At 39.1% G+C, this 14,502-nt stretch overlaps 1 protein-coding gene across 3 annotated transcripts in view; it reads left to right on the top strand.

The window, feature by feature from the left end:
- The first annotated feature begins 435 nt into the window (after positions 1-435).
- DNAAF4 (dynein axonemal assembly factor 4) overlaps positions 436-14,502 on the top strand; it is a 76,944-nt gene continuing 62,877 nt past the window's right edge. For 2 of the 3 annotated variants that reach the window (XM_049706003.1, XM_004274651.4), the window contains exons 1-3: positions 437-2,175; positions 2,571-2,718; positions 10,056-10,189. In XM_049706003.1, coding sequence (XP_049561960.1) covers positions 2,053-2,175; positions 2,571-2,718; positions 10,056-10,189 — 405 coding nt within the window. In that variant the 5' untranslated portion in view covers positions 437-2,052. Of the gene's footprint in view, positions 2,176-2,570; positions 2,719-10,055; positions 10,190-14,502 lie in introns of all 3 variants that reach the window. The other variant, XM_004274652.4, reaches the window with a different exon arrangement.

Consider the following 14,502-nt stretch of genomic DNA (forward strand, 5'->3'; position numbering starts at 1 on the left):
TTTCAATCTTTTTCCTTTAAGGTAAGTGCTTTTGATGTCATACTTAAGAAATGCTTTCTTACTCCAAGATCATACAAACACACACACGTATTTGTGTATGTGTATATATAAAATACATATATGTTTTAAGCTTGTATGTCTTTAGTTCATCTGAAATTCATTTTTGTGTGTGACACCATATGCATGTAGAGAGCCAATCCCATTTTTTCCCATATGGTGACCATTTCTCCTAGCACCCAATGTATTGAATAGTCATTCCTTTCTTTGCTTTTCCCCACTTATGTGCACAGTCACTTTTGCCATATATCAAATTTCCATCTACACTCCAGTTAGATTAAGATTTTTTGTTTTTTAAATCTAATAGGAAACACAGATTAAGACTTTTAAGACTGAATTAGTTTCAAGGCTTGTTAAACACTTTTTAGGTAAGTACCTGTCTTGAAACAATGTATAAAGATTAATGGTGTTTTAAATTGGTATCAGCTGATGTAATGATTCAGCAATAAAACTGATCAAGTTTTTTTTTAAAAAAGACATAACTCACTCAGAGTGTAAAAAGTTTCATAAGACTGGTAGTCAGGGGAACAATTTCACTACAGAGGTTTGTATGTGCTTAACAAAGTGATTGCTAACGAATTTTCCTGAAACTCCCAAACAGAACAAAGTATCCTTTTTATTTTCTATACATATATCACTTGTGTTTTTATATAGTGGCAGAATCTACACTTTAACATTTTATATAATAGGAATGCATAAACTCTGTCTTTTGAAGACACAGGAGAGTTTGAAACAAAATGGTAAAAGTAGGAATTGAACACAAGGGGGAGAAATGCCCAAAGCAACATAAAAAAGAATCTATAGGATTGTTAGTTTTCTCCGATTAGGAGGACAAGGGAAAAGAAGTCTAACATGGCCCCAGTATTCAAAGTTACCGATCCTTGAGATGATGAACAGCTGACAAAATTAGGTAAGATAGTGAGGGGTGCTCTGTTTGGGGGGTAAAAGATGATTTTTTTTCCTCCCAAGTCTGCTGCTCCTTAGCTTTCCTCAAGGACTTTTTCAGGAGCTTTTAAATTTGTATTAATGACTTCCAAAAGTAAAATGTTAAAAATCCCCATTCCTAAGTGGCAAATAGTTTGTAGATGCTTAATTTTCATGTCCTTTTTTTTTTTTAACATCAAATTCCAGTAATTTATAAACTGTGTCTCCAGAAAGCATCCCAAGGAAAGAACATTGGAATGGGAGTTAGGGGGTCAGGATCTTAATCACAGTTCAGCCGCTAATCCATGTGGCAATGGGGTTGGGTATATGGATCTCAGATTCCTTAAATACTGCATGTGGGAATACTACATGATCTTTAAGTTTCCTCTCAGCGCTAAAGTTACAAATCTCCTTAAACAACGGTTAAAACATATCCGTGTCAATTCAACTTATCCTACAGTTGAGTTGCAGCCAAGCATTCGCCAGGTGAGTCATACGGTCGTTTCTCCCCAGTTCTCAAACCAAGGAAAGAACCCTACCTACATGCTTGTGACGGGCTTACGGCTGATAGGATTTTAAGGACTACACTAGTACAGGCAAGCTCCTAGGCCAGAAGGTCAGTATGAGCTGGAAATTTCCAAAACAGGAGCACCAAATGGTGCTAACTTCTACAGCCCCGTCAGAACAAACAAAAGGCCAGGGCTGCAATGGCGCGTGAACGTCGCACCTGCTTCTCGCGGGTTACGCTTTCCCACATCCTTTTCTACATTTTCAAGCGTGAAGCTCTTTTCTTGCTTAAGCGGAAGTGGGTCTGCTACTTCGCAGATTTGCTTGGACTGCGGGTGAGAGATAAGACCTCAGGTAACGGTAACGATCCCGCCAGGGGCGCCCAGGCAGTTGCGACGGGAGTCCGCAGGTCGACCGCAGTGGCGCGCCCGGGGCACGCTGGGAACGGGGGAGGGTGGTGCCGCGGCCCGGCCTGACCCGGAAGGGCTGGCCTGTGGTAACCCCGGCTTCCCTAGCAACCGAGCGGGCGCGCGTCCTCCCCAGCCTCTCCGGAAGCCTCCCGGGATGCCCCTGCAGGTTAGCGACTACAGCTGGCAGCAGACGATGACTGCGGTCTTCATCTCTGTGCCCCTCAGAGGCGTCACCGTCAGGGACGCGGACGTGTTCTGCACGGAAAACTATCTGAAGGTAGGAAAGCGAGTCGTGCCTGCCGGCAGGGTGGGGGAGCCGGGGGTGTGGTCCGAAGCGGCTGCAAGGGCGCGGCTGTGGACCTGCAACAGGCGCGTCCTTGCAGATAAGCATCCTAAAATTTTAGTCCTATTAAAAATAAAACAAAGCAAAACAAACAAAACAAAATACGAATCCCACACAGGTGACACCTCGTCTGTAGACAGATGTCACCAGGTCAGAGATTATTTTATCCAGGATTTCCTCATATGCCGTGCTTTTATTGTGACCTGGAATATATTTATAGAAGGAATTTAAGAAAATGATTTAGGCTTATTTCTTATCCCTTATTTCTTAACGGGTGTGTCTTTCATTTGTGTAACTAAATGGACTTCCGTTTTCCCCCTTTTGAATAGGTGAACTGTCCTCCATTTTTATTTGAGGTGTTTCTCTATGCTCCCATAGACGATGAGAGCAGCAAAGCCAAGATTGGAAATGACACTATTGTTTTCACTTTACACAAAAAAGAAGCGGCCATGTGGGAGACCCTTTCTCTGTCAAGTGGTAAGTTCTTTACTAAAAGACGTTCAGCTGGTTGTGCTTTTTATACTTTATACCATTTAAAATTTTCTCTTTTGAAATTTATGTTGCTATTCTAGGAAAACGAAATAGACACATAGCATGATTTAAAAGAGTTAGTGCTTCAGCTGCCTCTTAAAATAAATCACCTAATTCCTGAGTAATCGAATTACTCAAAAATTAGAGTCCGTTAATACTAGCTTTTAAAGGATGTGGGCTCCTATCTTCAGGGGATAAGGCCTCCCAATATGGCCTTTATTTAGCACTCATTTTGTATTAGGCATTAGTTCATCTGTTAATCCTCACAACAATCTATCACTTAGGTACCCCCCCTTTTTTTTTAAGGTGAGGCTACTGAGACACAGAAGGGTTGAGTAATTGCCAAAGGTCACACAACTAGTAAGTGACAGACAAGAAGTGGAGTCTTAGGGCTTCTCTGGTGGCGCAGTGGTTGAGAGTCCGCCTGCTGATGCAGGGGACACGGGTTTGTGCCCTGGTCCAGGAAGATCCCACATGCTGCGGAGTGGCTAGGCCCGTGAGCCATGGCCGCTGAGCCTGCGCGTCCAGAGCCTGTGCTCCGCAACAGGAGAGCCCACAACAGTGAGAGGCCAGCATAACACACACACAAAAAAAAAAGTGGAGTCTTAGCAGTTTGACTCTAGAGCAGTGTTTCCGCTACGGAACTTTTACAGAATACAGATGTCTGAATCTCACCCTAGACCAATCAAATCAGTTTCTGGGAGTGAGACTGGGACCTAGGTACTGGTAGTTTTTAAAACGCTTTTTGGGAATTATAATGTACAGTCCAAGTTGAGATCCCCCATTCTCTGTACTCTTAATCAGTATTCTTCTGCCAAGATCAGCTTTGTGGGTCAGTAATTGCCCTATACTGCTTTAGCTCTGTTATCTTCCTCCCTGATCTAGTTGTCATGTTTTCTTGTGTTTTCTATCTACTGCCTGAAATTTCTCTTAGGTCTTTGGCATTAAGTCTTGAGTTAGGACTATTGAGAAATGGGGAAATGGCAGCCATTCTTTATGTTAATGTTTTCTTGGTATCTTGCTGTGGAATTTAATTTTTTAATCCCTAGGACCAGGTGGAATTTTTCTCTAAAATGTGGTATTCAGCTCAGAAAATACTGGTTAAGGTAGGTTACCATAGCCAGCTTACTTTAGTTCTTTATTGAGCCCCAGAATAACTGAGGAGTTTTTAAAAACCAGATACCTGCTCTCCTACCCCTGCCTTCCTTTTTGATTCAAGTCTGAGATAGGGCCTGGGAATATGTCATGAAACACACCCAGGGTGTTCTGACTTCGTACCTAAGATTAAATGTAAATACTTTGATTTATTTCAGCTGTTGTTGATAATCTTAATTTTGAAGTTAGATGGGACCAGAACCATCATCTATTATAATGGCTTCTTTTAAAATAAACAGATTGGGGGTTGAGAACTCCCCAGGTGATTATGATGCCTGGCCAGGTTTGAGAACCACTGACTTAAGTGTGTGTGTGTGTGTGTGTGTGTGTGTGTGTGTGTGTGTCTGTCTGTCTGTCTTGATTTCCCCAGGTAACGTTTTGTCCACCAACTTTTTAAGCTATAAAGAAGAGTCATATCCATAAACCTGTTCCTTTCCCCTGTTTCTGACATGAAACACTTTCTTCTATGTCAAATTCCCTTCTTAAACTGGTTGGCCACTTTATTCAGGAGTGGGAAGGGAATTTTCTAATCATAACTTTCCTCTCTAATTTAGATAGCTGCTTTCATTGCACAGGTGCTTGAGTCTTCTCTTTCATGGTTATATGGTCAACTATTCCAAATTTTGACCATTTAAACTAAGGGTTGGCAAACTTTTTCTGTAAAGGACCAGATAATATTTTGGATTTTGTGGGTTATGTAGTCTGTGTCACAATTACTCAACTCTGTTATTGCAGAACAAAAGAAGCCATAGACAATATGTATTTATTGATGCTGAAATTTCAATTTATTCTAATTTGTGTATGTCATAAAGTATTACTATTCTTTTGATTTTTTTCAACTATTTAAAACTGTAACAATTATTCTTAGCTTATGTGCTGAAAGAAATCAGGGAGCAGGTTGGGTTTGACCGTAATTTGCCAGTTAGACTAATCAAAACAGTCTTAAAACTGACTTATATAACAAGTAATGAACATCGATTTTACTTCAGAAACCAGGTTTGAGATTCTTTTAGAAGTCAAACTCAGTTTCAGATGCAATTCAGTGAAATTGTTTAACAATCTGTTTTTCACATGCAGTATTGTGGAGCTCCAGTCTATACTCCAAGCCTGCCTCCCTGATTATTCAAAACATACTTGCTCCATTTTTTTCTGAAGTTCCTTCTTGATCCATTTTTCGTTTCTTTTAGATATGGAGCATTTCACTTGGAAATTGATTTTCTTTTAATTACTTCTGCCCCTGAAACTGGTCCAACTGTCTGCCACTCTGTTACTAAACAGGTGGTTTGGGGAGAGACTTCTGAAGTAATTTCAGTCCTAATTCCCAGCCAAGATCTTGGATGGGTAAAAATTCCATACTCTTTACTTACTTTTAACTGAAATTAATATTCCCTTCAACTATGAATGTAGATGACAAACAACAGTAGTGTCAATAAAAATCACAAATATGTTCATATCACAGGTACCTCTATCTTTTATATACACTACTTTGAAATTATAGTATTTATTAGACATTTTGCTATGTATTATTTAATGCATTAATAAAGAAGCACATACTTGTATATCACAAATTTATTTTTTAATATTTTGTGTTTTAATGTAACTAGTTTTCTTTGTGTATTTTTTCATATATTTTAAAACGCTATGAAGCTGTGTATAAAACTTTACTAGTTATCCCTCCACTCCTGCCATTCTTTTTTTTTTAATCAGAAACAGTGAATATATATATATATTTTTTAACATCTTTATTGGAGTATAATTGCTTTACAATGGTGTGTTAGTTTCTACTGTATAACAAAGTGAATCAGCTATACACATACATATGTTCCCATATCTCTTCCCTCTTGTGTCTCCCTCCCTCCCACCCTCTCTATCCCACCCCTCTAGGTGGTCACAAAGCACTGAGCCGATCTCCCTGTGCCATGCGGCTGCTTCCCACTAGCTATCTATTTTACGTTTGGTAGTGTATATATGTCCATGCCACTATCTCACTTTGTCACAGCTTACCCTTCCCCCTCCCCATATCCTCAAGTCCATTCTCTAGTAGGTTTGTGTCTTTATTCCCATCTTGCCCCTAGGTTCTTCATGACCTTTTTTTTTTTTCTTAAATTCCATATATATGTGTTAGCATACGGTATTTGTTTTTCTGTTTCTGACTTGCTTCACTCTGTATGACAGAGTCTGGGTCCATCCACCTCACTACAAATAACTCAATTTCGTTTCTTTTTATGGCTGAGTAATATTCCATTGTATATATGTGCCACATCTTCTTTATCCATTCATCTGTTGATGAACACTTAGGTTGCTTCCATGTCCTGGGTACTGTAAATAGAGCTGCAGTGAACATTTTGCTACATGTCTCTTTTTTTTTTAACATCTTTATTGAGGTATAATTGCTTTACAATGGTGTGTTAGTTTCTGCTTTATAACAAAGTGAATCAGTTATACATATACATATGTTCCCATATCTCTTCCCTCTTGCATCTCCCTCCCTCCCACCCTCCCTATCCCACCCCTCCAGGCGGTCACAAAGCACCGAGCTGATATCCCTGTGCTATGCGGCTGCTTCCCACTAGCTATCTATCTTACGTTTGTTAGTGTATATATGTCCATACCTCTCTCTCGCTTTGTCACAGCTCACCCTTCCCCCTCCCCATATCCTCAAGTCCGTTCTCCAGTAGGTCTGTGTCTTTATTCCTGTCTTACCCCTAGGTTCTTCATGACATTTTTTTTCTTAAATTCCATATATATGTGTTAGCATACAGTATTTATCTTTCTCTTTCTGACTGACTTCATTCTGTATGACAGACTCTAGGTCTATCCACCTCATAACAAATTGGTACATGTCTCTTTTTGAATTAAGGTTTTCTCAGGGTATATGCCCAGTAGTGGGATTGCTGGGTCATATGGTAGTTCTATTTGTAGTTTTTTAAGGAACCTCCATAGTGGCTGTATCAATTTGCATTCCCACCAACAGTGCAAGAGTGTTCCCTTTTCTCCACACCCTCTCCAGCGTTTATTGTTTATAGAGTTTTTGATGATGGCCATTCTGACCAGTGTGAGGGGCTACCTCATTGTAGTTTTGATTTGCATTTCTCTAATGATTAATGATGTTGAGCATTCTTTCATGTGTTCCTTGGCAATCTGTATGTCTTCTTTGGAGAAATGTCTGTTTACGTCTCCTGCACATTTTTGGATTGGGTTATTTATTTTTTTGATATTGAGCTGCATGACCTGCTTGTAAATTTTGGAGATTAATCCTTTGTCAGTTGCTTCATTTGCAAATATTTTCTCCCATTCTGAGGGTTGTCTTTTGGTGTTGTTTATGGTTTCCTTTGCTGTGCAAAAGCTTTTAAGTTTCATTAGGTCCCATTTCTTTATTTTTGTTTTTATTTCCCTTTCTCTAGGAGGTGGGTCAAAAAGGATCTTGCTGTGATTTATGTCATAGAGTGTTTTGCCTATGTTTTCCTCTAAGAGTTTGATAGTGTCTGGCCTTACATTTAGGTCTTTAATCCGTTTTGAGTTTATTTTTGTGTATGGTGTTAGGGAGTGTTCTAATTTCATACTTTTACATGTACCTGTCCAGTTTTCCCAGCACCACTTATTGAAGAGGCTGCCTTTTCTCCACTGTATATTCTTGCCTCCTTTATCAAAGATAAGGTGACCATATGTGCATGGGTTTATCTCTGGGCTTTCTATCCTGTTCCACTGATCTATATTTCTGTTTTTTTTGCCACTACCATACTGTCTTGATTACTGTAGCTTTGTAGTATAGTCTGAAGTCAGGGAACCTGATTCCTCCAGCTCCATTTTTCGTTCTCAAGATTGCTTTGGCTATTCGGGGTCTTTTGTGTTTCCATACAAATTGTGAAATTTTTTGTTCTAGTTCTGTGAAAAATGCCAGTGGTAGTTTGATAGGGATTGCATTAAATCTGTAGATTGCTTTGGGTAGTAGAGTCATTTTCCCAATGTTGATTCTTCCAATCCAAGAACATGGTATATCTCTCCATCTATTTGTATCATCTTTAATTTCTTTCATCAGTGTCTTATAATTTTCTGCATGCAGGTCTTTTGTCTCCTTAGGTAGGTTTATTCCTAGATATTTTATTCTTTTTGTTGCAATGGTAAATGGGAGTGTTTTCTTGATTTCACTTTCAGATTTTTCATCATTAGTGTATAGGAATGCCATAGATTTCTGTGCATTAATTTTGTATCCTGCTACTTTACCAAATTCATTGATTAGCTCTAGTAGTTTTCTGGTAGCATCTTTAGGATTCTCTATTTATAGTATCATGTCATCTGCAAACAGTGACAGCACTACTTCTTCTTTTCCAGTTTGGATTCCTTTTATTTCTTTTTCTTCTCTGATTGCTGTGGCTAAAACTTCCAAAACTATGTTGAATAAGAGTGGTGAGAATGGGCAACCTTGTCTTGTTCCTTATCTTAGTGGAAATGCTTTCAGCTTTTCACCATTGAGGATGTTGTTGGCTGTGGGTTTGTCTTATATGGCCTTTATTATGTAGAGGAAAGTTCCCTCTATGCCTACTTTCTGCAGGGTTTTTATCATAAATGGGTGTTGAATTTTGTCGAAAGCTTTCTCTGCATCGATTCAGATGATCATATGGTTTTTCTCCTTCAGTTTGTTAATATGGGGTATCACATTGATTGATTTGTGTATTTTGAAGAATCCTTGCATTCCTGGAATAAACCCCACTTGATCATGGTGTATGATCCTTTTAATGTGCTGTTGGATTCTCTTTGCTAGTATTTTGTTGAGGATTTTTACATCTATGTTCATCAGTGATATTGGCCTGTAGTTTTCTTTTTTTGTGACATCTTTGTCTGGTTTTGGTATCACACTCCTGCCCTTCTTATCACTCCCCTACTTCACACTCTCCTACCAAGTTTCCTCTCCCCTCCTGTTTTTTTCTTCTTCAAAGTCTAGATCCCTTCCTTATCCTTCTTCCCCTAAGATAATTTACCCCCTAATGGATCACAGCCTGCAGTTCCTAAAATACTGAGTGACTGAATAAAAAATAATTGTGAATGGTAAAGTCTGTATGTAACATGTCATGTTACTTTGCAATTTTTACTAAGGCTGGCTCTGTACTCTTCATATATATCACTATAAATCACCATTTGTATTTTTGAAGGTGATTGATTACATCAGATGGTCTCAACCCATCTTCTCTTCTAGTAGACCCCCCAGAGATGATTTATTGTGATCAGGTTTATGAGCAAATAGCTCTAGTTTCTCAACAGAGAGAAAGGAGAATAAATGTGTTCTCTTTCCTCCCATCTTGTCCCCTCCGGCTCCCTTTCCCTCTCCCCCTCATTCCACAGTCCTCTCTCCCCCTCTTGTAACCCTCTCCTCCTCTCCCTCCCCTCTCTCCATCCTCATTCCCTCTGTTATTTCCCCTCTCCATTGTTCCTCTTCTCTCTTATTCATATCCTCCCTCTCTGTGTCTCTCTCTCTCTCTCTCTCTCTCTCTCGCTCTCGCTCTCGCTCTCGCTCTCGCTCTCGCTCTGTTTGTGTATCTCTCTCAGTGCACAAAGGCATGCATTCTTTTTCTAAATTTTATTTGTGTATTTATTTTTGGCTGCATTGGGTCTTCATCACTGTACGTGGGCTTTCTCTAGTTGTGGGGAGCGGGGGCTGCTCTTTGTTGTGCACAGGCTTCTCATTGTGGTGGCTTCTCTTGTTGCTCTTGGAGCACGGGCTCTAGGTGCGGGCTTCAGTAGTTGTGGCACATGGGCTCAGTAGTTCTGGCTCTTAGGCTCTAGAGCACAGGCTCAGTAGTTGTGGTGCACGGGCTTAGTTGCTCCCCGGCATGTGGGATCTTCCCAGACCAGGGCTCACACACATGTCCCCTGCATTGGCAGGCGGATTAACCACTGCGCCACCAGGGAAGTCCCAAGGCATGCATTCTTTACTAATGCATTACTATTACAGTTACTTGCTTACCTTTTAGTATTACCTTCTTGACCAGTTTAATATTGGGATATGTTTTCACTTCTCCATGTGAGGTTGGGTCCAAAAACATCTTATCCCAGATCAGTATGTAAGCAGTTTCTCCTTAGTAAAACAAATTCATCATGATCCTAATTTATTGATATTCCTTATGTTTTAGTTGACAAAGAGATGATGCAAAGAATAAGGGAGAAATCTATCCTACAAGCACAAGAAAGCGCAAAAGAAGCTATGGAAGCAAAAGCTTCGGCAAGGCGGGAAGATCAAAAATATACACTAAATGTCATGATGAAGGTAAGTTGAAGATTCATTGGAAAGTCCTTTAATTAAAGATATAGTAATTGCAATGATAATTTGTTGCAACCACTGTATTTCCTCACCATTTTGTTCATACTTTGGTTACAGGCCTTGCTGTGTTATGTAGGCTATCTACTATTGATGTGTATTTCTGAAAATCTGTATGAAAGTTGAGAGTATAAGGTTGAACAATAGGTTTACTTGTTTGAGGGAAAATGCTCTATTTCCAAGGGAATAAAACAGTTATAAGGTTTTATGCTGTAAGTGTTTTACTTCTTTTTTAATCTTGGAATTATTGGACATGATTATTTAAAACAAGAAAAGCATAGATTTAACACTAAATATTGACCAATTAATATTTTTTAACTGTTGAGCCTTTCAAGTTAAATCTTTAATCAGCAATATATTTTTTGAGATATAATTCACATACCATACAGTTCACCCATTACAGGCTTACAATTCAATGGTTTTTAGTATATTTAGAGTTGTAAAACCATCACCACAATCAATTTTAGAACATTTTCATCACCCCAAAAAGAAACCCTGCACCCATTAGCAGTCATTCCCCATTCCTCTGAACCCCTAGCCCTAGACAACCAACAATCTACTTTCTACCTCTATAGGTTTACCTATTCTGACTAATTTTTACAAATAATTTCCCATCTCAAATTCTCATTTTTGACATTTTGAAATGATTAAGGAATCTATAAGAAGCATTATGTCATCAAGAGTCCTATGGACTCAAGACTGTTCTTTTGCATTTGGATCACTAGTATTGTTTTTATAATCAACAGTTCATAATTCCAAAGATTTCTCTGCTTCTTTTATCATTTTTACTTGACATTTAAATGTCACCAATGGTTAATATACTTTTTTTTTTACTTAATAATTGAACACGTGGTCATCCGTCCAAAGATTCCTGCTTTCTGTATACTTGATGAGTTCCACCTTTTCTTGATCATGTTATCAATACTGTCAAACTTTGGATCTTACAATTTTCCTGAATTTTAAAAAATAAAAGCAAAATACTATAAAATTTGTGGCAACAAATAAGTATTTACTGAACTAATAAAATAGTTAAACAATGGCACACACACTGCTGCATTGGTAAACATAACAAAGCTGAACAATTGATTGGCAGGCAGTACCACAATGCTATACCTTGAAGTTATTCGTCTACTGACATATGAAAGCCTGACTTTGGTAGTATTGGAAAGGTGCTTTAGGGGCATTAGTGTATAAAGAATGAAGCTATAGATCACATTGAAGTGATAGAACCTATGAAAGTCTATACCGTATACTACCAACTATTCATTTTGTCTGTCTCTTTCCCTGAGCAGTGTTGAGAGTTGACACTACATTTTCTTTCATCCTTATCATAGCAGTTGCCAAATAAATAGTAGGTGCTCAAACAGTTGAATGAATTAATGTGAATATATTGTTTGAGTACCCTGTAACCATAGTACAGTTCTATTCTGGTAGATAGATGTAGCTATGTTTACTCTGTCCAATATTAGACACCATTCAGAAAAGAGCAAAAAAGAACTTTGATGTTCCATTAAGAGCAAATGAAGAGATATGATGACAAAAGGCAACTCCTTATTAGCTTAAACCATAAATTAGCTTAAAACTTGAATTACATATACCACAGAATAATGGGGGTTTTTTAGTAGTAACCTTTTCTTTTAAAAATTAATTAATTAATTAATTTATTTTTGGCTGTGTTGGGTCTTCATTGCTGTGCGCGGGCTTCTCCCTAGTTGCAGCGAGTGGGGGCTACCCTTTGTTGCAGTGTGCAGGCTTCTCACTGTGGTGGCTTCTCTTGTTGCGGAGCACAGGCTCCAGGTGCATGGGCTCAGTAGTTGTGGCTCATGGGCTCTAGAGCACAGGCTCAGTAGTTGTGGCTCATGGGCTTAGTTGCTCTGCGGCATGTGGGATCTTTCTGGACCAGGGCTCGAACCCGTGTCCCCTACATTGGCGGGCGGATTCTTAACCACTGCGCCACCAGGGAAGCCCTAATAGTAACCTTTTAAAAATAATTAGCAGGGCTAGTGCTAAGACTCACTGTGTCAGTTTGCTATGCTGTATAGTATAAGTCTGCTTGGGCTACCATAACAAAATACCAAAAAGTGGTTGACTTGAACAACACACATTTATTTTCTCACAGGTCTAGAGCCTAGAAGTCTCAGATCAAGGTCCATTGGGGTTGGTTTCTGGCTTGCAGATAGCTGAGAGAGAGAAAAAAATCTCTCGTGTCTCTTCTTATTAAGAAACTAATCGTATTGTATCAGGGCCCCACCCTTATGACCTCATTTAACCTTAATTACTCCTCAGCAGCCCATTTCCAAATGGGAGTTAAAGCTTCAACATATCTGGGGGAACACAAACATCTAGTCAATAACACTGTATAAAAACTATCCAGAATTTAGTAGCTTAAAACATTTGTTTTCTCACGATTCTATATGTTGGTCAGGCTGTTCCTGTGGTCTGAGGTTGGCTTGATTGTGGCTGGAAGTTCTAGGATGGCCTCACTCACATGTTTAGAGCCTTGCCAGGGAAAGCTGAGCCCCTCTCCATGTGGTATGTCATTCTCCAAGAGGCTAGCACAGGCTTCTTTACTTCATAGTTAGTGTTCCTGGTGGCAAGAACGGGAAAGCCCTAATGCACAAGTGCTTTTAAAACCTCTGAAGTGGGAAAGCCCTAATGCACAAGCCCTTTTAAAGGCTCTGCTTTGTCACATTTGCCAATGTCCCATTAGCCAAATGTCCCATATATCCAAGCCCAGATTAAGGGTTAGAGAAATAGACTGCACCTTTTCTAGGAAAGAAAGATTAAGTCACATCGCAAAGGGGCATGCATATAGTTATGGGAGGAACTTGTGGTCATTTTACAACTTAGTTGGAATTGAAAATGTTAGGATTTAAACAATAAAGATAATTTGATTGATCCAGCAGGAAAAGTTCCGCGATAGAGCAGTAAATCCAAGCTCTGACTCCATCTCTCTGCAGCATCCTTAGCACTGCTTTTTCTTTGTGTCTGCTTCATCCTTAGGCTGACAGGGAGATGATCCACATCTTCACATAAGCAGGGGCCAGCAGGAGACAGGCTGTCTATTCTGTTGGCTCCCTTTCAAGCCCCATAAAACAATTGCTTTAGGTATTGTAGAATGATATTTCAAATGGTAATCACTTTTACACATGTTCAAATAAATCTTTACTTCAAGTCTGTTGCTTCAAACTTGGTTTGCTGCATCCACTTCTCATTATCTTTGCTGCTGATCTGTCATTCATTTAGCAGACATTTATTGAATACTGTGAAAGGTACTGAGACAGAGTTGAACAAATCAGTCTTCACTTTCTGTTTACTCATAGTATAGAGAGGGTGACAGACAAGAACAAACAAAGATTACACCATAGTATGCATAAGAAGTCATGGGCAGATACAGAGAAAACACTGGCAAAAGGTTGGTGTTTCAGTCTGAGAGGCTGGTCAGGAAATACGAAGCAATGTTGTTTGTGCTGAATACTGGAGAATAAGCCACAGTTAACTGGGGATAAATGGGAAAATGACGTTACAGTTAGTTTGGATAAGTGCCTGACAGAGTTTGGCACAACAAGGAACATTTGTTGATCAGAAGTAAAATCTTGATATTTAGAAAAATCTCCTGAAGGGAACTCTTTAGGAATTTTCAGCAAGAAACCCAAAATAATTGGGTTTGTGTTTTGGAAAGCTCATTCTGGGGAGTGAGTTTGAGAGGTTGCAGGGTGGAGGCAGAGCTTTTGTATTCTTAAGACGGAAGGATTTTGAACATATTTATACGTTGAAGAAAGAAGCCAGTAAAGAGTGAGAGATTGATAATACAACTAAGAGAGAGGATTGATGATGAAGCAGTTTTTTTTTTGTGGTGGGATGAAGGTTGGAACAGGTGAAAAAATTAAATCTTAGGTAATAGGGGATATTTTATCTTTTGACCCTAAAGGGCAGGAGTAAAGAATAACTAAGCATTTGGAAAATTCTTAGAGACACAGATAGTTAAAGTAACCCTTTTTTTCCTTGGTGAAGGTAGCAAGGTCATCTACCCAGACTGTGAAGAATTGAGGTGGGGTAGGAGTGATTAATGAAAGGTTGGAATATTCATGGCAGACCAATCTGAAACATGCTTTTTTCCCCCTCTTTATTTTGGACTGCTATTGCCTACTTTTCCTGTTTTCTTCACTCTTTTGTTTTATAGGTTGCTTTCTTCTATTTTGAATTTTTTGGTTTTATTTTGTTTTATTTTCTACTTTAGGGGACCCCATTTCCCACTAATT

Source organism: Orcinus orca, chromosome 2 (genome assembly GCF_937001465.1).
Source record: "Orcinus orca chromosome 2, mOrcOrc1.1, whole genome shotgun sequence".
In the NCBI taxonomy this organism is placed as follows: Eukaryota; Metazoa; Chordata; class Mammalia; order Artiodactyla; family Delphinidae; genus Orcinus; species Orcinus orca.